Raw genomic sequence first — 24,336 nt, 5'->3', positions numbered from 1 at the left:
AATATTGGTGTTTAGGTATTTAGACAGTGCTTGTGTATTTGTACAGACCATTGCAAGCATGCCAAAACAAAGGGAATACTCGGTGTATGTGAGATAAGCTGTTTTAAATGTGTGGAATCAACGGCAAAAACAAGAAGGGTCAGTAGACAATAAGCCAACGTCTGGTCATCCTCAAAAAACAAGAGCGAGGGATGACAGAATCATTTATAAGCAGATGGTTGCTGATCCACGAAAATCGGCTCGACAAATTAGGGATGATCTACAGCAGCAACATGGACTGAACCTACATGTGTCTACTGTGAAACGTCGCCTAGTAGCTGGTGATTTAAATGGTAGACGATCATCACAAAAACCATTCATAAATCCAAAAAAAAATAGGAAGGCCAGGTAAGATTTTGCAAAAATGTATCAAACATGGAACACTACAGACTGATATAAGGTGTTATGGAATGATGAGAGTAAATTTAATTTATTTTCTTCTGTTGGTGTGCAGTATGTACGCTGACCAAAAAACCAAAGAGAAAACAAAAAATACCATATACCGACTATTAAGCACGGTGATCATGGTGTGGGGATGTTTTTCTATAAGTGGAGTTGGTCCTCTACTGGGTGTTCAGTTCAAAGTGTGTCATGGCTCGCTTTATGCCGTCATATGGCTAGTCGATGAGCCTAGAGAATTCAATCTTCCTACACTTCCGCAGAGGTGTATTACCTATGTGTCAGAGAAGTTGCATAGCAAGTACAGCGTTCATTCTGAAGAGTACTTACTGATATGTACGGTAACGCCGGTAGTGGCAGGAATGTGAACTGTTTGGAAACATGTACTGAGGTGGGTTTTTTCTTACTGTCAGGATATGGGGAGAGGGTTAAGACGATTTCTTACGTATTTGTTGACATTAACTTCGACGGTCAACATGGACACGGAGCATTTGATTTGTGTTGTTGAATGTTGCCGTATGCAACCAATGATAACAAATACCCTGCATACGACTTGCCCGTGCAAAACACAGTTCGAAAGAGGTTATGGTAGAACAAAGACTTTACAGACCGCCATCTGTTGCTACGACGTTCAAGTTACCGTACACATTCTCAAGTTCAGATTGAACGCCTTGATTAATAGGCAACTTCTCTGACATAAAAGCTGAAACTCACTTCAAATCGCTGACTCGCAACAGTGACATTTTAAAAAAAAGAATATGGTTCCATATGGAAGGGAGAATATGCCATGTAAATGGATTTTTAAGCAGGACAATGATTCAAAACACACTTGCAGCCATTTAAAAAAATTCTTTGCAGATTAAAAAATCAAACTTTTGGATTGGCCAAGCCAAAGTCTGGATCTTAATCTTACTGAACATCTCTGGAAGAAATTGGATCGACGTGTTCATCATAGAAGTTACTCAAACAAGGATCAGTTCTTTGCTGCCTTATTGGAAAAATGATCACAACTTCCACACGAGCGATTGCAAAATCTTGTGGATTCAATGCCAAACAGATGTGCTGCTGTGATCAAAGCTGGGCGAATGCAACGAAATACTGTTTTTTTTTTCAGAATCCAGAATATTTTTTGTGTTATTATTACATATTTGGACTTACAAAACACTTTTGATCCAGAAGAATTTTCTATTATTATTATTTTTTTTACGCAAGATAACTCTGCTTAAACTAAATGCATTTTCGTACTAAATGGATTAGAAATACATGCTTTTCAATTATCCACTGGCATTTTTTTTATTCAATACTTATCTTTATGTAATTGTGACATATGCTTTCTACAAAATACTTTTGAGCGTTACTGTATTTAAGTTTCCAACTATCTCGGAATACAAACGAGCTCTGTGGTCATGCACTGGAGTCAAATTCTTGAAGACTGGAAGACGTCACCAAGGATGAGAACTATTTTCGCAAGTTCGTAGATTCGATGCCCAAAAGAATCATGGCTACGATAGAAGGTTAGTTAGTTAGTGGGGTTTAAAAAGGGCGCGTCAGCTACTATGGCTATTTGCGCCCTTATCTCAAATCATTCACTAAACACGAACATAATACAATAATTATAATCCTTAAAAGAACTAAAAAACGTCACGGTTAAAACGAGGCAAACAAATGCAGTTTCAACAAGGTGAAGCACAAAAAACCATAAAAGTGAGAAGTTCTTAGACCCTAAGTAGTATTTAAAAAGAAACAACAAAACAATAAAACAAATGCCACCAGAAATAGTCTGGCGCATTTATGATAGAAGGTGATGGCATGTGGGCAAAGTATTAGGTTCATGTCTCTCTTTTTTTTTTTTTTTTTTTGTACAATTGTGCTTTTTATTTTGAGAAAGACAAACTATCTTCCAATGAATACTTTGCTTATTTTTTTAATCCAGTTCAAGCCTTATAATAACCCATAGTTGGGTAGTAATTATTCTGCTTTTCGTTAAAGAACCTGAAACATCAGTCCTAGAACTCTGTAAAATTAAATTTAACCATATTCAGGAAATAATAAAAAGAACTCTTGTGTATAAGACTCGAAATCACTCCCTTCTGCACGACACGAAGATCCTGTAGCTGTCTGAGCTACTTAGATGAGACAAATCTCCTCATGAGGATCCGGATCTAAAATACTGACAACGAACATTAATATTTGAATTGCACTATGAAGCGACCTTCAAAATTCGGACCATTTCTTTTTCCTGGTACTGTACATAATACAAATCATAATATTTAAAACCATAAAGTACGAGGGTGTTTGGAAATTATGGGGTGGACAGTCATTAAACAGAAACAAAAATTAAAGGAATAGTTTATTAAGGGGACGTGCTACTGAGTTTTGGTCAATTTTGGTAATTTTCTTCATATTTTAAATACTGCGTTGAAAAATCGGTTTCTTGAGGAATATTGTCGTGAAGATTTCATGGCAATATCTCTATTCTAAGTTAGAAATTCAGTTTATCTCACATAAGTGGTTAGTATATTCAGAATGTGTATTATGAACTTTGAAGTGATTTTATCACAGATTAGAGTTTTTACATTTTAACCTATTAGAAAAAAGATATCTCCTGAATGGCTAAACCTAGAGTAATGAATCTGCACAGATATTCACAAGAAGTCAGTGCATGAAATGCTGCATTCATCCTATACATGTCATTATTATTAAGAAAGTTCTGTTTTTCTGTCAGGCAATGAAGCTGAAAATAAAATTAAAAAAATAAATAAAAAAATAAAAAATCAAATATCCAAGTTTTTTTTTTCTAATACGGTATATTGACCAGGGAAAAGCAAATACATCCTTCATTATAGGGAACTGTAGCTTCATTTTAGGAAATATTACCTTTATATGAGGCCCAGATAAATGTTTACTATGAATAGAAATTATTTTGTGCGAGATCGTGCGTATTTGCTTGGTTTCCGCACAAAACCAATCAGCAGAAAGTCTAAAAATCCACATTCAATATTCCCAACCTAACACACATAACAATTTCCCTCTTCTTACCGCTTAAGTGACATATTGATTTTACTGCTTTAGGCTTTTAACATATTATTTTTAGAGACGTTCAATATAGTAATAATTATAAATTGGAAACTTACCACTGCAATTTCACCTAAAATGCACTGTTAATTATTGTTTTTAAATATTTGCAAAAATTAAGTAAACTCTACAACTCCACTAAAGTTACTGCATTCGTGATGCAAGTAACATTAAGGAAGCCGTGAAAAAATCAACAAGATTCCAGACTCATCATTGACTGGGGGGGGGGGGAAGACAGACGTATATCACGGCCTGCTGGAGTATAGTAAACACAGAAAACATTTTAAAGCAACAATGTTGAAGATAAATATTTTTGTTTTGCAAATTTGCCGTCATTGAACAGAAACCAAGATGGAGATTTCATTGCAACTAATTAGAAATTCCTCTTTCAGGTGTGTAATAAACGATCTTCGCACAAAATAATGTACAATACATGAGCGGTATGTTTTCTTTCAATTCTCGGAATTAAAAAAGCTCAACTACGTTTTGCTTTTTCAAACTTTTCCTCGAACATGAAAACTTCAACATACCGCTCTTGTAACACATATTACTATTTCATTAAAAAATATGAACATTTTTCTGGGCATATTTTTCAACATAGAAATTTGAGAAAAAATGTGCACCTGTTACTTATTTACTTACTTACTTATGAGTTTTAAGGAACCCGGAGGTTCATTGCCACCCTCACATAAGCTCACAATTCCTGAATGGCTAAACCTAGTGTAATGAATCTGCACAGATATTCACAAGAAGTCTGCTCATAAAATGCTGCATTCATCCTATACATGTCATTATTATTAAGAAAGTTCTGTTTTTCTGTCAGGCAATGAAGCTGAAAATAAAATAAAATAAAAAATAAATAAAAAAATCAAATATCCAAGTATTTTTATTTCTAATACGGTATATTGACCAGGGAAAAGCAAATACATCCTTCATTACAGGGAACTGTAGCTTCATTTTAAACTTTTAGGAAATAAATTACCTTTATACAAGACCCAGATAAATCTTTACTATGAATAGAAATTATTTTTCATTAAAAAATATAAACTTTTTTTCTAGGTATATTTTCAACGTAGAAATTTGAGAAAAAATGTGCACTTGTTACTTATTTATTTACTTATGGCTTTTAAGGAACACGGAGGTTCATTGCCACCCTCAATTAAGCCCACCACTGATCCCTATCCTGAGCAACATTAATCCAGTCCCTACCATCATATCCCATCTTCCTCAAATTAATTTTAATATTATCCTCCCATCTAGGTCTCGGCCTCCCCAAAGGTCTTTTTCCCTCTGGCCTTCCAATTAACATTCTACTGCGTGTTCAGTTCAAAGTGTGCCATGACTCGCCATATGCCGTCATGTGGCTAGCCGATGAGCCTAGAGAATTCAATCTTCCTACACTTCCGCAAAGGCGTATTACCTATGTGCCAGAGAAGTTGCCTAGCAAGTACGGCATTCATTCTAAAGAGTACGTACTGATACGTATGGTAACGCCGTTAGTGTCAGGAATGTGAACTGTTTGGAAACATGTACTGAGGTGAGTTTTTTTCTTACTGTAGGGATATGGCAAGAAGGTTAAGACGATTACTTACGTATTTGTTGACATTAACTTGGATGGTCAACATGGACACGGAGCATTTGATTTGTGTTATGGAATGTTACCCTATGCAACTGATGATAACAAATACCCTGCGTACGACTTTCCCGCGCAAAACATACTTCGAAAGAGGTTATGGTAGCACACAGACCGTAGAGACCGCCATATGTTGCTACGACGTTCAAGTTACACCATACACGTTCTCAAGTTCAGATTGAACGCCTTGAATATTAGGCAACTTCTCTGACATAAAAGCTGAAACTCGCTTCAAATCGCTGACTCACAACAGTGACGTCATGACACTCTTTGAAATGAACACCCAATATATGCATTTCTTGATTCGCCATGCCATGCCCATCTCAAATCCCTGAATCACTGAGACTTTTTTTTAAGAAAATCATACGGGGTAGTAAAAGATTGTTTAAGTTTTCGAAACCCTTATAAATATGTAATTGACAACTAAACGCTAAGTGATATCAGAGTGCGAGTACTTTATGTCGATATTATGTTACCACACAAAAAGAATCAACACAATTCCCATACTCAGATTTCTAAAGAAAAGGGTTTTTATTGACAACACATTGTCACGAGTCTTGAAATGTTTGCAAACCAGACAAAACTTAGGAGTGAAAAAGTAAATTGTTTAATACACAAATACAAAATGACTCATATTTATATCTAAATCATTGCGGCTCAATTTAAATTTTAACCATTTACAGCAAATAACAGCCCCACCTACATTCTTGTTTCTGAGCACAAGAACTCAAATTTGAGGACCACTCTGAAAATGCAAGTGTGTCTAAACTTCTACAACGTACAATCAGCTGATTCATCCTGCGTATACACAAAACACTATAATTTTTATGAATAAGTAAAAAATATCATAACACAAAAATATCTATATACAAAAAACTTGCAATTATTATGCTGCCAATGTAGACTAGAACTTTTCATAATCATCACTACTATTGAGCATTATAAGCACTAAAACCCCTAAAATATGCATGCAAATAAGTACTTAAAAATACCGAAATATGTACTTATACAAGGCACTAAAACTGAAGAGTCAGCAAACTTAATTTAGTAACTTACAGGATCTCACTAAAAACAGAACATGACCCATATGATGGAAAACATTAAAAATATTTAGCATAAAGAAAAACACAGTCACTTTAACTTCTTAGTTATTGGGTAATATTAATAAAAAGGGACATCTTGCGAGACACAGTTCGCAAAAAATACGAGACTCACAGAGTCCCAAAAAGAGTTATCAATATGAATCTTGTGCTGTATTATAGTTCTGTTCATATAGTATTAATTTATAAAGCAGAGGGCTCTAGCATATGGCATTTACATGCTGCGCCATCTGGAGTTCTGTGCTGTACCTCTGGTAGCTTGACATAAAGAGAAACTGTTTTTGAAGTCATGTTTAAGCCAGCATTCATGAGATAACATTCTCCAGCTGTAATTCCATGACCCCAGACTAAATATAGAATGCCTTACAAGGAAAAGTTTCACAATATCTGCAGTGGCACCCATATCACAGTCTAGTATATACAGTCGCGAAGCTTGGGGTGATTTTTGCATTTCTCATGATAGTTGCTAGCCGCTTGGAGAGCTATGTGTACTAGGAACAATAGATTGTGTCACTGCCATTGTGATCTAATACAGGCCGTAAGGCAGACCATGTGATTCGCTTAACGTGATCACGAAGGGCGGCGTTTGAACCATATAAATTAATTCGAATACATAAAAAGTAACATATATTTCTCTAAAATGTAGTGTAATTGCTTTAATAAAATTTAAAACAATGATTAGGAGACACTTCAGACATAATTCCTTGCGAGTTAAGGTGTAATATTATTTTTGGTGTGAAAATTACGTTGTTCATATGTGTAATAGACCTACCTGCTTTTTTTTCGATTAAATATTGCGAAATTATTGTACATTCATTTATGCACGATTCAATAATTTTCAGTTGCACCGCACGAATATTTAGATGTGTTGAAATTATAGGTTATGTTTACTGTCCCAGTTGCCCCTTTCTGTCTAATTTTAGTGGTCTCCAATGCCCTGCCATTCATATGGAAATATTATAGGTTATGTTTACTATATCTTATATTCCTAAATTCGCAATTATACATTATAATTAAGCATAATGTCATGTATGATACTCCGCACATTCAATTTGTCTGTATTTCAATACTACAATTGAGCATTGAATTAATGTATTTATCTACTACCTAAGAGACAAAGTAACAATCGTACGTACACTAATTTCATAAGAGTGGTATGATAAATTTTCTGTCTTTATCAAGGAAGGTAGATGTGCTATATTAAAATCACAATATAAATTCTTTTTTATTAAACCTCAAAATAGCTTCCATTCTAAACTTAAAATGTTGATGCGAAAATATTATGTTAACATGTAAAATTCTCTTCACATTAAAATAACACAGTTTTGTAATTATTTCTGCAACATATTATGCAACAAGAAGTAAAGGGAACTTATGGACACATTACACTAAATAAAACTTAGCTATGATACGCAATAAAGTTATAATATAATAATTCACTGAGCTCCATACACAAATAGAAAACCCGAACATATATTACGGGCTGGTCTAGATCGAAAAGGCATTGACTGTGCTGTATTTCGCATTGTTGTGAAAAGTTGTGTAAACTGTGAGATGTTTGTTATCGGTTGTAATAACTGTAAATGGCTAAAATACAATAATTTGAGTAATAATATGGGACAAGGAAACATTTGTTGCACTATAAATTCTAAGAAAAAGAGGTCAGAGTTATCCTTCCGAAAGATCCAGGAAGGTGAGTTTATAAAATATAATATATACTTTATGAAAATAATATATAAACCTTATGTATTTCGTATTTCAATAGTGGAAGGAAGGTGTTAATTTTTCAAAAGAACATGATATCAAAAGTATAATACATTATATCGTCTGCTAGGGAAAGAGTCTGTGATGAGGCAATAGTAGCGATCTTGGTGGCTAGCAACTATCTATGGATGCATATTTCAACTGTCTATGTTTGCATACTTAGTAAGTATTGAGCTTCGCAACTGTATATGCTAAACTGTGCCTATATATTACAGTGGAAGTGTTTTCGATGCGTAATGGGTAAGCCAGGGACGAGTACAAATGTGCAACTTTCATGGCCGTAATATGTAATGAGTGCTGAACTGTGTGAAATTTTGAATGATTCAGATTCAGATTATGAGGTTGAAGAATCTAACCATTTTCCTATGGAGCAAGATTTTATTCTCTCAGAAACAGAAGAGCTTGAAACAGAATCTGTACCGGTAGATCCAGAAACAGAACTTGTAGGCCTAGCAGTACAACTACAACAACAACAACGTCTAAGTACTGATGGTAGGCTTGTTGGAAGAGATAATTTTCCTCACAGGATTTCTGGTAGAGGATCGAAACAAAAAGATCATACTCAGCGTATGTGCAAAGTTTGTGCAGACAGGGGCAAGCATCACACTGCCAAGGCCACGCAGAAGTACACGACCATCTACCGTGCGAGATGCGATGTGGGACTTTGCATCAGGAACTGCTTCGAAATTTACCATACAAGAGTGAACTACTGGGAGTAGCAGTGAAAAGAAACTAACGCTAATATAACTGAATGTGAAAGAGTGCAATATTTAGTGTCAAAAGTGTGTTTTATATATATATAATTAGTGTGAACTACCTATGGAATCTTGGAATGTGCCAAAATCTGCAACAACAAGACACTCAGGATGAAATGTAAGTACCAATATAACTATCATACACAAAAGTAGATATGTTTATTTAATACTTGTTAAAATTTCATAATTTTATCTCTAAATTTATCAAATTTATTCATTTTTTTCGAACTCTTAACACGTTGAATGGCACTTGACATGTATACACGTCACACAGTCCTCGCGCCATATGCCAATGACGCGTATGCACGTCATAGTTGTTTTCTTGCTTTCCCACGCATTATTCCTTCAGTATTTTGGTTATCCTGTATTGTTATGTAGTATTACTTACTGGAAGGGTGCTGCTACTTATTATCATTCTTGGTTATTACCTTCCACTCATTTAAGTAGAGGAATCATGGATGACAAATTAGATGATAATTTTGAGATGCCTCCAGGTACTTCAAATGCAAAAAATCGTAAAAGTGCGCCAGATAAATTTGCAAGGATGACGAAATTGCGCGTCTAGTGAATACTTCAATGCCTGATTCGGACAGTGACAGTGATTTCAATCCAAATGAAAGCCAAAGTGAAAGTGAAAATGAAAGTGAAAGTGAGTGTGATAGTGAAAGTGAAACTGATTTTGAGACATCTAATAATTCAAGTACTACTCCAGTTCAAAATGTGGATATTTCGACGTCTTCTTTATCTCGACTGAATTTGAAGACAGTATTATTGAAACAGTAAATAAAAGAGGGCAAAAAGTACAAAAGCCGCATGCAATTGAAAAGTATAATAACCACATGTCAGGCGTCGATCGGCAAGATCAAATGCTTTCGTATTACCCATGTGAAAGAAAAACAGTTCGGTGGTATAAAAAAATTGACATCCACCTCTTCCAAATAATGTTACTGAACGCACATAATTTGCATCCTCGGTACACCACAAGGAGTAGGATTTTGTTATATGATTTCAAACTTTCAATAACACGATATTTGCTATCGTATGCAACACTCAGCAGTCCAACAATCAAACTGGTATCACCAGCTGTGAAACACCTGTCTGCAAAACAATGCGCTAATGAGGGGGGGGGGGGAGAAAAAAATGAGGGAACGCTGCAAAGTGTGTTACGAGAATGGCAGAAGAAAAGAATCTACATTCTACTGTCCTGATTGCCTTGATCAACCTGGATTGTGTGTCGATCCCTTCTTTGGAATCTACCACAAATGAAGTAAGATAGGCCTAATTTGTTTTTCTCTAACAATATTTCAATATACAGTCACGTAAAAACAAAAATAAGTGTGACGCGTAAACGCGTCAACTGGCACTGGTAATGGAATTATTAACGCAGTGCCAGTGACGAGTAAATGCGTCATCAAGATTTCAAACATTGTCTGTACTCGAAAATTGTATATGCGGCTAAAAATTATTCATAGACACTATTACATGATAAATAAACACAAAAAACTAATCGGCTCCTGGGGATAGATTTTGCAACAATAAGGTTGGCAGCGAGCGTGTTAAAACTCTCTGGCACACGGTAACAGAGGTATTTAAATGGCTCTGGGCTCAAAGTGTTAATATTAGTTTTCCCACTTAGTTGAGCATTGCCTTCGTGATGTAGAGATGCTGCTTATCTTATTTTTGTTTACAGATAGCTGACATTAGATTTTAATGAACTGTCAGCTGCTCAGCCACCCCACAGTAACGTCAAACTCAAATTTTTCAAGAAATGGACGAACTAATTTGTAGTAAAATATTTATGTCGAATATAATTAATTGATTAACTAGTGGAATTACTCGTGTTAATTATGTAAGATTTGTCCAGCTTTCAGCTGTTTCAGTGCTTCATGCACCATCCTCAGAGCCTATTAGATCTCATCTCGAACTTCTCTGCCTGTTATGTGGGTGTGTTTGATTGTTGAAAGGTGTTGGAGGGTGGAATCAAATAGTGTGTGTGTACTGAAATTAATCTGTGTGTTGAGAATTTGATCGGGGTGTGTTTCAGTGTGTTTGTATATTTCGTATTGTTCTAGTGTGTTGAGTTTTTGGTTCTTGGGTTGTATGTGTAGGATTTCCATGTCCGTATTTATGTTATTGTATGTATGGTTAGCAATGGTTATGCGATCGGCGTATGTAGATGTATTGTGTCCTCTGGTTATTGCTTTAATGTGTTCTTTGTAGCATGTTTGGAATGATCTGCCTGTCTGTCCTATGTAGAACTTATCGCAACTATTACATGTGAGTTTGTATACACCTGTGTGGTCGTATTTATTTGTTTGTTTTTTTTTTTTTGTGTTGAGATGTCTTTGTAATGTGTTTACAAACTCACATGTAATAGTTGCGATAAGTTCTACATAGGACAGACAGGTAGATCATTCCAAACACGCTACAAAGAACACATTAAAGCAATAACCAGAGGACACAATACATCTACATACGCCGATCACATAACCGTTGCTAACCATACATACAATAACATAAATACGGACATGGAAATCCTACACATACAACCCAAGAACCAAAAACTCAACACACTAGAACAATATGAAATATACAAACACACTAAAACACACCCTGATCAAATTCTCACCACACAGATCAATTTCAGTACACACACACTATTTGACTCCACCCTTCAACACCTTTCAACAATCAAACACACCCACATAACAGGCAGAGAATTTCGAGATGACGCCGTGATCTAGTAGGCTCTGAGGATGGTGCGTGAAGCACTGAAACAGCTGTAAGCCGGACAAATCTTACATAATTAACACGAGTAAGTCCACTAGTTAATCAATTAATTATATTCAAGTGTTAAAAGTAGTGTACGCGAGATTCAACATGGATTTATATCGAATGCTTGGAGAGGAAAAAGAAGAAGCACAAGCAGTAGCACAGGAAGAAAAGGAGACGAGAATAAAAAAAATTAATATCATCACACTGGTCTCAATTAAGTCTACATTATGTGAACTTACCTGTAGTAGTTTGGTTTGAAAGGCCCAGCTTTATTAAGGCCCATATATTTGGCCTGCTCATCTGTGAGCTCAGTCAGGTGAGCATCAAATGTAGGGAGGTGAAGACTGGCGACATATTCATCTGAAACACAATCAAGACTTTAAAAAGAGTCACGGTAAATCTGTCAAACTTTTAAAGAAAAAATTCAATTTATTTTCAGAAGTATAGTAGCGTGCAAATTAATCCGAACACGACATATTTTTACATTTTCTGTCATTGTTGGCCTCACAGCAGCTCATACCGCTTTAATTGACGTCTGTAGTACGTGTAATTCCATTGTTGAAGGTCTGTCATTATTTTTTTTATAATGTGACATTTTGCCTGTCGTTTTGTACTTATAAGCATTTCAGTTGTGTTGGAGACTTAATACTGCAATCCTATGTACATCCTGTCGTCTTCACAAATGGATACAACTCCACGAAAAGGTCTAAAATTATAACATTAGCAGAGCATTCTTCTATGACACAGAGGCAAATTGATGCAGAATGTCACATCGGTTTGGTTACTGTTAATTCGATCATAAAACAATACAGGGAGACTGGATCCATCACACCCCAGAAAAAAAGGACACTGTGGCCGGAAAAGGAAGACTTCACCTGCAGATGATCGTTTAATTGTCAGGAAAAGTAAATTAAATCCTAGACTAACTGCTGTCGACTTAACCCGCGAGTTAATGGCTACCACTAGGGTGAATATTCACGTCACAACAGTGCAGTGTAGGCTTTTGGAAGCTGGACGAAGGTCTCGTAAGCCTATTAAGAAGCAACTGCTAACCCCTGTTATGTGCAAAAAACGCTTAATGTGGGCAAAATTACATCAACACTGGACAGTGAATGACTGGAAGAATGTACTTTTTTCCGATGAGTCTCATTTCGAGGTCCACGGTCACCGTGTTTCTTACATACGGAAAGGATCTGAAAAAGTAACAGCAGCTCATCTCCAACAAGCACCCAAATACCCCCCTAAAGTAATGTTTTGGGGTTGTTTTACACATGAAGGGCCTGGAGCATTAACACCTATCAAGGGAATGATGAATTCTGACAAATATATTCAATTATTGGAAACCAGAATCGTACCCCAGCTGCAAAAATCATTTTCGGATGGCAGAGGTGTGTTCCAACAAGACCTGGCACCATGCCATACGTCTCAAAAAACTACAGAATTCTTCAACAAGAAGAATATTCAGGTACTCCCCTGGCCAGGCAACTCACCCGACATCAACCCCATTGAGAACTTGTGGTCAATTTGCAAAAGAAGAATGCAAAAAATGGATTGTTCTACAAAGGAGAAGATGATTTCTGCCCTCATTGGTGTATGGTTTCGTGATGAAGAAATGAAGAATATTTGTGGGAAATTAGTGGAATCCATGCCAAATCGTCTCAGACCTGTTATTAGGAACAAGGGAGGCCACATAGATTACTGAGGTATGTCTTAGGTCCTTTTTTTATCCCGTTTGAGTGTTTTTGCATAAGTAATTACATTGTTCGGATTAATTTGCTCGCTACTGTAACTACGTTCTTGAATACATTATATGTTGGATATCAAATGAAATCTCCTGTAGTTGGTGCAAAACCAAATGACATAATCCAGCCTCGCAAATAAGCGCAAAATATTTAGAGGCCCACCAAAAAATCTACAGGCTCACTTTTTAGTTACCTGGATTTAATGGCTCTTGAAGACAGGCTGGTGTGATTTGCTGACAAACCACTTTTGGATGCATTCTGTTGGGTCAAATGCAGTGACAGATTGTTCATTCATACTAGTCATTAAATTGTTGATTTCAAATGCAGCTGTGGACACGGCACTGTAGCCACAAATGACAACAATACACAGCGTATCTTGAAATGCTGAGGCTTATTTATAACAATTTTGCAGTGTTTCAAAAGGTAAGTCTTTGCACACTTGTTTTTAATTCAAACCATTCATCAAGCAACTGATCTTTACTGAATTTCGGAAAGGAATTTTATAAATGTTCTGGCATACCCAATATTTCTTTATTTCCAACTTCAGTTAAATGCCGACCAACCGAATTTAGATGTGTCAAAAATCTCCATGTCTAACAAAGCAGAAGACAATTAATTGATTAACTAGTGGACTTACTGTGTTAATTATGTAAGATTTGTACGGCTTACAGCTGTTTCAGTGCTTCATCACACCATCCTCAGAGCCTACTAGATCTCGGCGTCATCTCGAACTTCTCTGCCTGTTATGTGGGTGTGTGTGATTGTTGAAAGTTGTTGAAGAGTGTAGTCAAATAGTGTGTGTGTACTGAAATTGATCTGTGTGTTGAGAATTTGATCGGGGTGTGTTTTAGTGTGTTTGTATATTTCGTATTGTTCTAGTGTGTTGAGTTTTTGGTTCTTGGGTTGTATGTGTAGGATTTCCATGTCCGCTTTTATGTTACTGTATGTATGGTTAGCATTGGTTATGTGATCAGCGTATGTAGATGTATTGTGTCCTCTGGTTATTGCTTTAATGTGTTCTTTGTAGCGTGTTTGGAATGATCTGCCTGTCTGTCCTATGTAGAACTTATCGCAACTATTACATGTGAGTTTGTATACACCTGTGTGGTCGTATTTATTTGTTTGTTTTTTTCTGTGTGTTGAGATGTCTTTGTAGTGTGTTTTCTGTTCTGTATGTTATGTTGCATTTCTGCTTTCTGAATGAAGATGCGATCTTATGTGTGCTTTTGTTTTCGTATGTTAGTGTGATGTATTTCTTGTGTTCTTGTGTTTGTGTTGTATTTTGCGTGTTTTTGTGTTTGTTAAGTTTTTGTTTTGTCTTTCTTATGATGTTGTCTATTATGTTTGGATTGTATCCGTTTTCTTGTGCTATGTATTTGATTGTGTTCACTTCTTCATTGTAGTGTTGTTGGCTCATGGGTATGTTGAGTAATCTGTGTACCATTATCCTGAATACTGCATGTTTGTGTTGTGTGGCGTGGTTAGATGTGTTGTGTATGTGCGTAGTGGTGGTGGTGGTGGTGGTTGGTTTTCTGTATATTTTGTAGGTGTGTTTGTTGTCGGTTTTTGTTATGGTGATGTCTAGGAAATTTATGGAGTTGTTGTTTTCGAGTTCCAGTGTGTATTGAAGTTTTGGGTGTAATTTGTTTATGTATTGGCGTAGTTTGTGTATTTGTCTTTTGTTTTCTTTGTATAGTATGAGTATGTCGTCTTCGTATCTGTGCCAGTATATTATGTTGTCTGCATATTTGTTGTGTTCATTGTTGAGTATGTATGTTTGTTCTATGTTGTGTAAAAATATCTCTGCTAATATGCTGGATATGGGTGATCCCATTGGCAATCCTTCTGTTTGGGTGTAGTATTTGTTGTTGTGTGTGAAATAGTTTTGCTTTGTTATGATGTCTGTGATTTCGATGATTTCTTCGATGTATTCTTGTGGTGTGTTGTTGTCTATGAGCATTTGTTTTAGTATCTGTAATGTGTCTACTCTTCAACACCTTTCAACAATCAAACACACCCATATAACAGACAGAGAAGTTCGAGATGATGCCGTGATCTAGTAGGCTCTGAGGATGGTGCGTGAAGCACTGAAACAGCTGTAAGCCGCACATATCTTACATAATTAGCACGAGTAAGTCCGCTAGGTAATCAATTAATTATATTCAAGTGTTAAAAGTAGTGTACGCAAGATTCAAAATGGAACATCTTTTCAGATAGACTTGCCTGTCATTACTCATATTCTTACGATCTGTTTCTCCTAAAAATAATAATTGAAATCTGCTATATCTATCAAAGAAAAAAATGCTAAGTTGACGATAATGATCATTCAACACCAGTCCTATTTCTTGACAAACGCCATCTAGTGGTAGTGGCAAGTGCTGTAACTATGTATTTACCTCCTTAATGGTCTGCTATATAACACTGAAGAAAATTCTCGAAGAAATATGCTCTAGGAGCAAACATAGGTATAATATAAGGAAAGAAGTCATAGATATCGCGAAATAATACGAAATTTTAAACATTTGAAATATTCACTGCATAATGTATATTCATCAGTAGTTTTCTTTTAAATTTAGGCAACTAAGTTATTAGTATCTTACAAGTGCATGAAAATAATTTAGACGCCTGGGGTGTATGGGCATCTGCTTATTTGCAAATCTGGCATAAAGCACAACGAAAATTAAGCAGTTTCTGTTGCTCATAAGTCTTACATACCCATCTTCTTTGGGAGCAAATAAACATCTGACTTGTAGCGGCCATGTGGTGCGTTGAAGAGCTCTATGAGAGCAAGTGCCTAAAACAAAGAATTACATGTGTGACATAATAGCCCTCCATCAAAAGCACCTAACTGTAGCATGCCTTAATTAAACAACACTAACTCCTTCAGTATGGCTATTTAGGTTCCAACAACTAGAGAATTGATATGAATCTGACATTGAAATGGCAGTTACAGGTATTACATCACAGTTTGAATAATGACTGATTGTAATAATTGTCTGCTGGTTGCTTGAAATAGGCCTAATTACTGCACATAGATTCTTATAATACAAAATCTTTTATCTATAAAATAAATACAGGGTGGAAGGTAAGATAGTACTTTAATTGTAGGATGTGATTCCTTGAAATATAACGAACAAAAAAGTCTAATACCATTTTGCTCGTTTTTGCGAGGTTTTTGAAGAAATAATACTTTTATGCCAATATTTCGATCGCGAATTTTACGAATACTGTTTAAAATACGGTTTAATTTCTTGCATAACAACGAAGAGAACGTTTGTTATGTTCACGTTGCAGCAGTATTTTAATTAGAAAATTCACAGATTTCGAATTAATCGATCGAAGAAACACTGGAAACATTGTCGGGTCACATACAGAAGGTGTAAAAATCTGGCATCGCTGTCCGGATGGCAGACAGTTTGCCTAGTACTCGCAACTGATCAGCTGTTGTGATGTTTACATTGCATTAGTGTGCAGTTGGACGTACAGCGATACAGTTTAGTTTACTTCAAAACTACGAGATGCCAGAGTTCACAAATCATGAGTACTTAGGGGCGTATTCATAAACGAGACTTTGGAGGAAGACTTCCCAAAGTCGACTTTCGCAGTAAAGTTTAACTTTGTTAAAAGTCTTATTCATAGACAATACTTCTGAGACTTTGACTTTGGCTTTGGTAAGTCGAGATATGACGAACTTGTTCTAATGTTGGCAATCAAAATCACTGCCTTCTGAACGAATTAAATTAATAGATAGTTGAAATAGAGTAGGCATTGCCAAAATCAAAGCACTCTTTAGAGTTACAAATCAATGAAACAATTGAACATTGGTACATGTTAAGCAGCAGTTAATAGTTCTTGCAGCTTTACATAAGAATAATACAATTCGAGGGTTTATTGTGAAACTAACGTAAGTACCATATAAAAATTGACGTTTTTAGGTCTTTACACCAATCGATAATAATTTGTTCTTCTACCTGGCCACAAAAAATCGCAACTCAGTTCGAACAGTCTTGTATATAACGCAATTAGTAACTACAAAACATGAAGGTATAGTTTATCTGAAACAGTATTGCCTGTTAAGAATTTTGTTATTAATAAAACATCTATTGTAGTTACGTTAGTTTCACATTAAGCCCTGAAATTATTTCATTGTAAAATAATTTTGTTGTGAAGATATGGAAGATGAGATTCCACCAATGACAGACTATGAAAGAGACATATTATCCTGCTGACAGTTGGCAGAGTTATTCCCTGCATGTTTACAGAAACTACTTGAAAATTATCTGAAATCAATATGCAGAAACATTATTATGATGACCGCAAGGATTATAAATTAACTGCATTTCCAACTGCATAACCTATCCTTTATAGAATTAAATAGTAAGAATCAATATTAAGTTATTAATCCTTACCTATAGTGTAAAATCGTGATGAAATAAGTTGTATTATTTATTGGTGGAACAGATAATCCTCTTCGATTATTCATCAGTGAAAGTTGAAACATGACGAGGATATTTAATACTGTCTGTTTATCAAATCTGTACCTTGATTTGAATTTATAATCTATAATAATACACTAAGGAACATGAGCGGCTTTAATAATCTCCTAGCTGTCTTCAATATTCTCGGCAAATTCAACAATTTCCCAAATATCAGTCACTTTCCTGTTGTCCACAAACGAAAGTCAAAGTCAAAGTCTAGATTTTTGGCGACTTCGAAGTAAAGTTACGATTGAAGTTTACTTTCCTCAAAGTGTCGACTGTGAATAGGAAAATGGTGACTTTGTACTTTCCAAAGCCAACTTTGGTCCAAAGTCTCGTCTATGAATACGACCCATAGACATGATCCAAGCCACAGAAGAAATTCGGAACAGTGAAGAACTACTGACCAAAGTTCATCATAATTGGACTAGAAGATGTGAAAGCTGCACGCACGCTGTTGGTGGACATTTTGAACAGTACCTGTAAGATGTGAGTGAAATGTGGTTTATAGAGTTTATTACTCTTTATTTCATTATTAACACCCAGAATTAGTGATTCTAAAACAACAAACTGTAATGTTAATTATATCTTGTTCACAAAGTTACATCAGTTTTATTTTTTCATTAACTGTAACTGAAACTTCAATCCTAAGTGTTTTCACTAATTTGGACATAATTTCCTGATTTTCACGTTATTTCTTGTTATTGCTGTACGTATTTCTTGCTAACATTAAAATTATTACGCCATACTTAGTATTGAATTGTTAGTGTATTGCATTGTAAGTTGATAATTCTGCATTCATTGTTGAACTGTGCCTAGACACGAGCTATTTTGTCCATTTGGGTTATTAATTTACATTTTGAAAAAGAAGACAGCATTTCTCGAACACCCTGTGATACTCAGAGAGAACTCTTGGTGAGGGGAAGTTGCTATGTAGATAGATGCCATGAACCGATCATGCTCCTTGAGAGCAGAGAGATACAAACTGCATTGTTTATGTAAGATTTCTTTCTAGATTTGGATGGTTTGTAGTTCGACTGGTTGACAATTTAAATCTTACGACATTCAACTGATCAATGTTGTAAGCAGAATTCACGAAAATGGCCATTGTACCATCCATGTGCAGTACCTACTTTCAGTTTGAGATGACTCTATAGTAGCCCGCAGTAGTTCCATCATGTATCTAACGTAAAAATTGTCTGGTGAGAGTTTGGTATTGTACACGTCCTTTGATTCATGACTATATAAATCTCTGTACATAACATAATAAGAAAATAATAGTAGGAAGAGAGGGAAAGCTCTGTACCAACTAACAGTGTTATGTATCACTTCAATTTCTGTGCATCCCTCCCATCAATTATATCAAGTCAATTTGTTGCAGTAAAGATACCACCTGTGTTGCTGCAGTGATGGACACAACGAAGGATGGAAGGCTCGAACAGCTCAAGTTTACAAGACGTCCTTCAGCCAACAGGATAATTCTCTTCCCGTCTGGCCAAATTACATGGTCCACCTGGGACCGAACCTTCTCCCATGTCAGATCTGGGGTGCGCAGACTATTCTGTGGAGAAAGAGCAAAAGAATGCAATACCTTCACACTTCAGTTTTGAATAATTTCGAGGAAAAAATTGTTACAGGGCCGGGTATCGAATCCGGGACCTTTGGTTAAACATACCAATGCTCTACCACTGAGCTACCCAGGAACTCTACCCGACACCGATCCAATTTTTCCCTCTCTATCCACAGACCTCAAAGTGGGCTGACAACCATCAAGCAACCAACATTGAGTGCACACTAACTCTGTGTGACTTAAATTGTGGTTTTCTGTTAACAAACAGTAACGTGTATTATGCAAATCAAGCTTTCAGGTATAACTCCCTGTGAAGTTGATTTGAATAATTTCGAGGGAAAAATTGTTCCAGGGCTGGGTATCGAACCCGGGACCTTTGGTTAAATGTACCAACGCTCTACCACTGAGCTACCCAGGAACTCTACCCGACACCGATCCAATTTTTCCCTCTATATCCACAGACCTCAAAGTGGGCTGACACTTCAGTTTTGTTCACAAAATCTGTACAGAATATTTTATTACGTACAATAATTAATCTGGTAGTGAACTAGAAGAGTGTAAATATGACACGAGATAATTATGTGAGAAAACATTTTATTTGTGTACCTCTATTACATTTTCTTGCACAAGTTCTAGAGTACCTTTCTCACTGCTTATTAAAACAAGAAGTATTATGATGCCATAATTTAAAATGTTAACACAGTGAAGTCGTTATTTATTTAATCTAAATAAGTTAATAGTTCATCAGTGATTATATAAGTGTTAAAAGAGTGTATTCAAAAATGAAGAAGTCTTGCATATTCCTGAAGTTAAATTTTTCATTAAATTTCATACCTTTCACCTATTTTGGCATCAAATTATTTTGAAAGTGTCCATACCCTAATATCCAACATCGAATATGCTGTAAACAGGACAGGAATTACAGTATAATATTGTAATATAAAAGCATCTAATATCAGGCAGTACAAATAACTTGGTATATGTCAGAGAAGGAACATTGCTGCATCATCTCAAGTCTGATTAGTGAACTATGTAACTAGTCAGCGATGTATACAATGGAGGGGGAAAGGAACTGGCCACTATATCCCATTATCTCCTTCCTTAGTTGCGTCATAAGTGATGCCTTATTGGCGTCACTTACAATGCTGACTAAACAAACATACATAAAACCACACTGCTCTTTGCTTACTTATGAATGATACTCATTCCTGTTTTAGAATTAAAGGTTCTAAACCATAGTGGGCCAAGTGCCATTTACTAAAACCGTAGAAAACAAGGGTTAAAATGAAGTTATTACCATAATTCAATGGAAACATATAGCAAGTAATATAAAATGTACCCATTAAAACTAAATGATACGTCAATCTTCATTAAACTATGGTATTCACTTAACTTTAACCCTTGCTTTCTCCATTTTTAATAAATGGCGCTTGGCCCACTATGGCTCTGAACCCTTCAATTGTGAAATGCATGTTCGAGTTCTAATATGTATGTATGTATGTTTGCGTCTAATGCCTACCCACTTCACTTGCGTGATTCGGATTCCGCATATTGCGGATAGATGGCAGGACTGTGACCCATTTCCAAGTTGCACACCACTTCGGCAGGCCACATTATGCATGATGTGTATCTGTGAAGAGTTCTGTCGGGTACTAGGGTATTGTATTGTATTGTATTGTATTTATTAACATTCCATGGTATTCATACATTGCTTTACAGCTAGAATATGGAACAAGTCAAAAAAACTTAATACTCTTATAAAGTCTTGATTTATAGTCACAGTCTAGATGAGATTTACAATATAGTCTACTAGTACAACACATAGTTTTAGTATCAATTTCATGAAGTGTTACTGAATGTCATGAATTCACCTACAGAATAGAAGGCGTGAGAAATTAGGTACTTCCGATGGAGTATGAAAGTCATTTCTTTGACGTGTATTTATGCTATGAACTGTTGAATTAGTTACAAAGCTTTCACGATTACATACGAGGAAGACTATTAATGAAAAGATATACTGACAAGCCTTGGGCATTATTTGTAGTTTTTTGAAAATAGTCCCACAAGATTCCCTAGATTTGGCACCTACTATTATTCTAATTACTCTTTTTTGTAATAGAAATATACTGTTACTATCTGTGGAATTTCCCCAGAATATTATTCAAAAACTCATTACTGAGTGGAAGTATGCAAAGTATATTGTTTTTAAGGTATTGATATTTACTATCTTTTGCATAGATATAATAGCAAAACAAGCTGAATTTAGTTTGGGGGTAATTTCTTTAATATGAGGGTGAGTGTATGTGTAAGTGTAATGTAAGGAATGGGTGAGGATGACGATGAGGAAGGAGGAAGAGGAAACCCGGTGCTGGCACATGGCCTACTCCTCTCGAATAGCACCATGGAGGTCGCCAGGCTTAATGTCCCCATCTGACAGATCACTATCACTATCAACATATGCCTTCTCTTCATATGCACTGCGAAGAGATTTGGGATTTAACCCAGGCATATTGGTGCACAATTTAGTGATCAGAAGTTGTACACTGCTATCTCTCCTAGTTCTGAAGTAGAAATTTCACATGAAAAGTTTTTTCTGACTCCACTGGGAATCGAACCCGGGCCGGCTAGTCTGGAGACAGATGCGCTACCACAGAGCTAACTTGGTGGACTAGTTTTAATGTAGGTCACATTCAAATTATTAAACAAAACTGAGTACGTTACTTACAACATCAATCTCAGTGTTGGAGTGGCCCATATTACACACAACGCAGCCATTTTTCATCTTATCCATGTGCTCTCTTGTAACGACATTTTTATTTCCTGTAGCTGTGATGACAATGTCTACATTGCGTATGACTTCATTCAGTTTCACAACTCGAAAACCGTCCATGCTGCAGAAAAAGATGATTATTACTATCACATCATGAACACAATCTGCAGCATCATGTAGAAGAGCTGTGGTAGTATCAGTCAACATGATGCGACATGCTCAAAAGAGCACTGAAAGGAACCAGGACCACTTCCAGCATGTCTTATGGGAAGTGAGTATGTTACTAAACCTTTAGAAAACCAATTTTTGTACAATAACATATCATCAGTTAAGTACAAGATCTCATCATAACAATTTACTCATTATACCCTACCACAAAACATCTTTATATTCTTCATCTTATACAGTTTCAGTTGCTAGAAATTGGAACTCGCTACCGAGTGATGTAAGGGGTTGTTGGACAATAACTTCATTTAGCTCAAAATTACATAAATTCTTACTTAACAAATTAATTGTTGATTAATATTTATTACTTATAATGAAACTAACATCTGTCCATTCTTATTATTATCATTAATTTCTCTAACTAGAGTTACAAAACCTCTAATGGCAATTACATTAATATTCTCATTATAGAAATATATTTTAAATATATATATATATTTTTTTCTTTTTCTCCCTGTAACATAGTTCTAGTAAGCTTATATTAAATTAATTTTCATCATTTTACTACCTATCTCAAATCTCAAATTAATTATACATATACATACATACAAATGGCTTTTAAGGAACCCGAAGGTTCATTGCCGCCCTCACATAAGGCCGCCAGCAGTCCCTATCCTGTGCAAGATTAATCCAGTCTCTATCATCATACCCCACCTCCCTCAAATCCATTTTAATATTATCCTCCCATCTACGCCTCGGCCTCCCTAAAGGTCTTTTTCCCTCTGGTCTCCCAACTAACACTCTATATGCATTTCTGGATTCGCCCATACGTGTTACATGCCCTGCCCATCTCAAACGTCTGGATTTAATGTTCCTAATTATATCAGATGAAGAATACAATATGTTGTGTAACTTTCTCCATTTTCCTGTAACTTCATCCCATAATTGATTGAATTAAATTAGCTCATAAATTAAGTTACTACTTTACCTTATAGGTTTATCTAAATTTAAATAAATACGTAGTCTACTAGTCATTAAAACTTAACTGAAGAATATTGCTGGAGAACCTTTTAAGTGTAGTGTAAATATTCGTAATTTAAATATGTATTGTATTGATTAAGGCTGGTTGAGTGGAAGAGAAGGCCTTATGGCCTTAACTCTGCCAGCGAAAATAAAACATTATTATTATTATTATTATTATTATTATTATTATTATTATTATTATTATTATTAACACTGTAGTTATCAGTAGGGCTATTAAAGGGGCTCATGGGCTTTGCCCTCTCTGTGAACATTAGCAAATATATACAGAGTGAGTTAAAAGTCAATTTCCCCAAACACTTCTTTATATTTAATTACAATCAATTTACATTTGACTACACATTCCTTTACAGATTTTGTTCAAAATGGAGGCCCTGTTTCTCGATACACAATTCACAACTTTAGACACTGATTTACAGATGACAGGACATAACTCACGATTTTCATCGATTTTCACGAATGACTGTTCGATCATATGTTGCAACTGAATGCAGATCCTGTGGTTTCTGAGCAAAAACATTTTTTCAGGATACCCCTCAGCGAAAAATTACATTTTGTCAGGTTGCGTGATCTGGGTGGCCATTTTGTTGTGCCACAATGGCCAATTCATTCATGGAATTAGTGGTTCAAGAAGTCCCTCACTCCTACACCAAAATGAGGTGGTGCTCCATCCTGTTGCCATATCAACTGCATATTGGCAAAACAAGAGCTGTTTTCAAGACATGACATCGGAAAAAACAGTTGACGCACGAACATGGTTGCCAACCCACCACTTATTGCACCAGCTATTTGTTTGTTCAAGTTATGACATCTGTATATGTGTACAGTACAAGTATGAAACTTAAGACAGAATATTGGGGAAAGCGACTTTTGACCCATCTTATATTTTATTTGCCAACAGCTCTAATTTGATAATGTCAGTATCCAAGTTATGTTTCTACTGTACAAGTTCAGCATACATAGAGGAGATTAGGCAGTAATGCAGAAACACTTGACTCAAGAGACTCATCGTCCGAACATTTTTCAACCT

General features: G+C 35.8%; 1 protein-coding gene across 6 annotated transcripts in view; it reads right to left on the bottom strand.

Annotated features, from left to right (window-relative positions):
- The window catches only part of LOC138708138 (adenosylhomocysteinase-like 1), a 176,640-nt gene that overhangs the window by 11,567 nt on the left and 140,737 nt on the right, over positions 1–24,336 (bottom strand). For all 6 annotated transcript variants that reach the window (XM_069838359.1, XM_069838360.1, XM_069838361.1 and 3 more), the window contains 4 exons: positions 22,056–22,221; positions 19,154–19,321; positions 15,998–16,076; positions 11,780–11,900 (listed from right to left, as the gene is read on the bottom strand). In XM_069838359.1, coding sequence (XP_069694460.1) covers positions 11,780–11,900; positions 15,998–16,076; positions 19,154–19,321; positions 22,056–22,221 — 534 coding nt within the window. The remainder of the gene's footprint in view (positions 1–11,779; positions 11,901–15,997; positions 16,077–19,153; positions 19,322–22,055; positions 22,222–24,336) is intronic.

This window comes from Periplaneta americana, chromosome 10 (assembly GCF_040183065.1).
Source record: "Periplaneta americana isolate PAMFEO1 chromosome 10, P.americana_PAMFEO1_priV1, whole genome shotgun sequence".
NCBI lineage: Eukaryota > Metazoa > Arthropoda > Insecta > Blattodea > Blattidae > Periplaneta > Periplaneta americana.
This window is presented reverse-complemented; position numbering and strand designations above follow the sequence as displayed.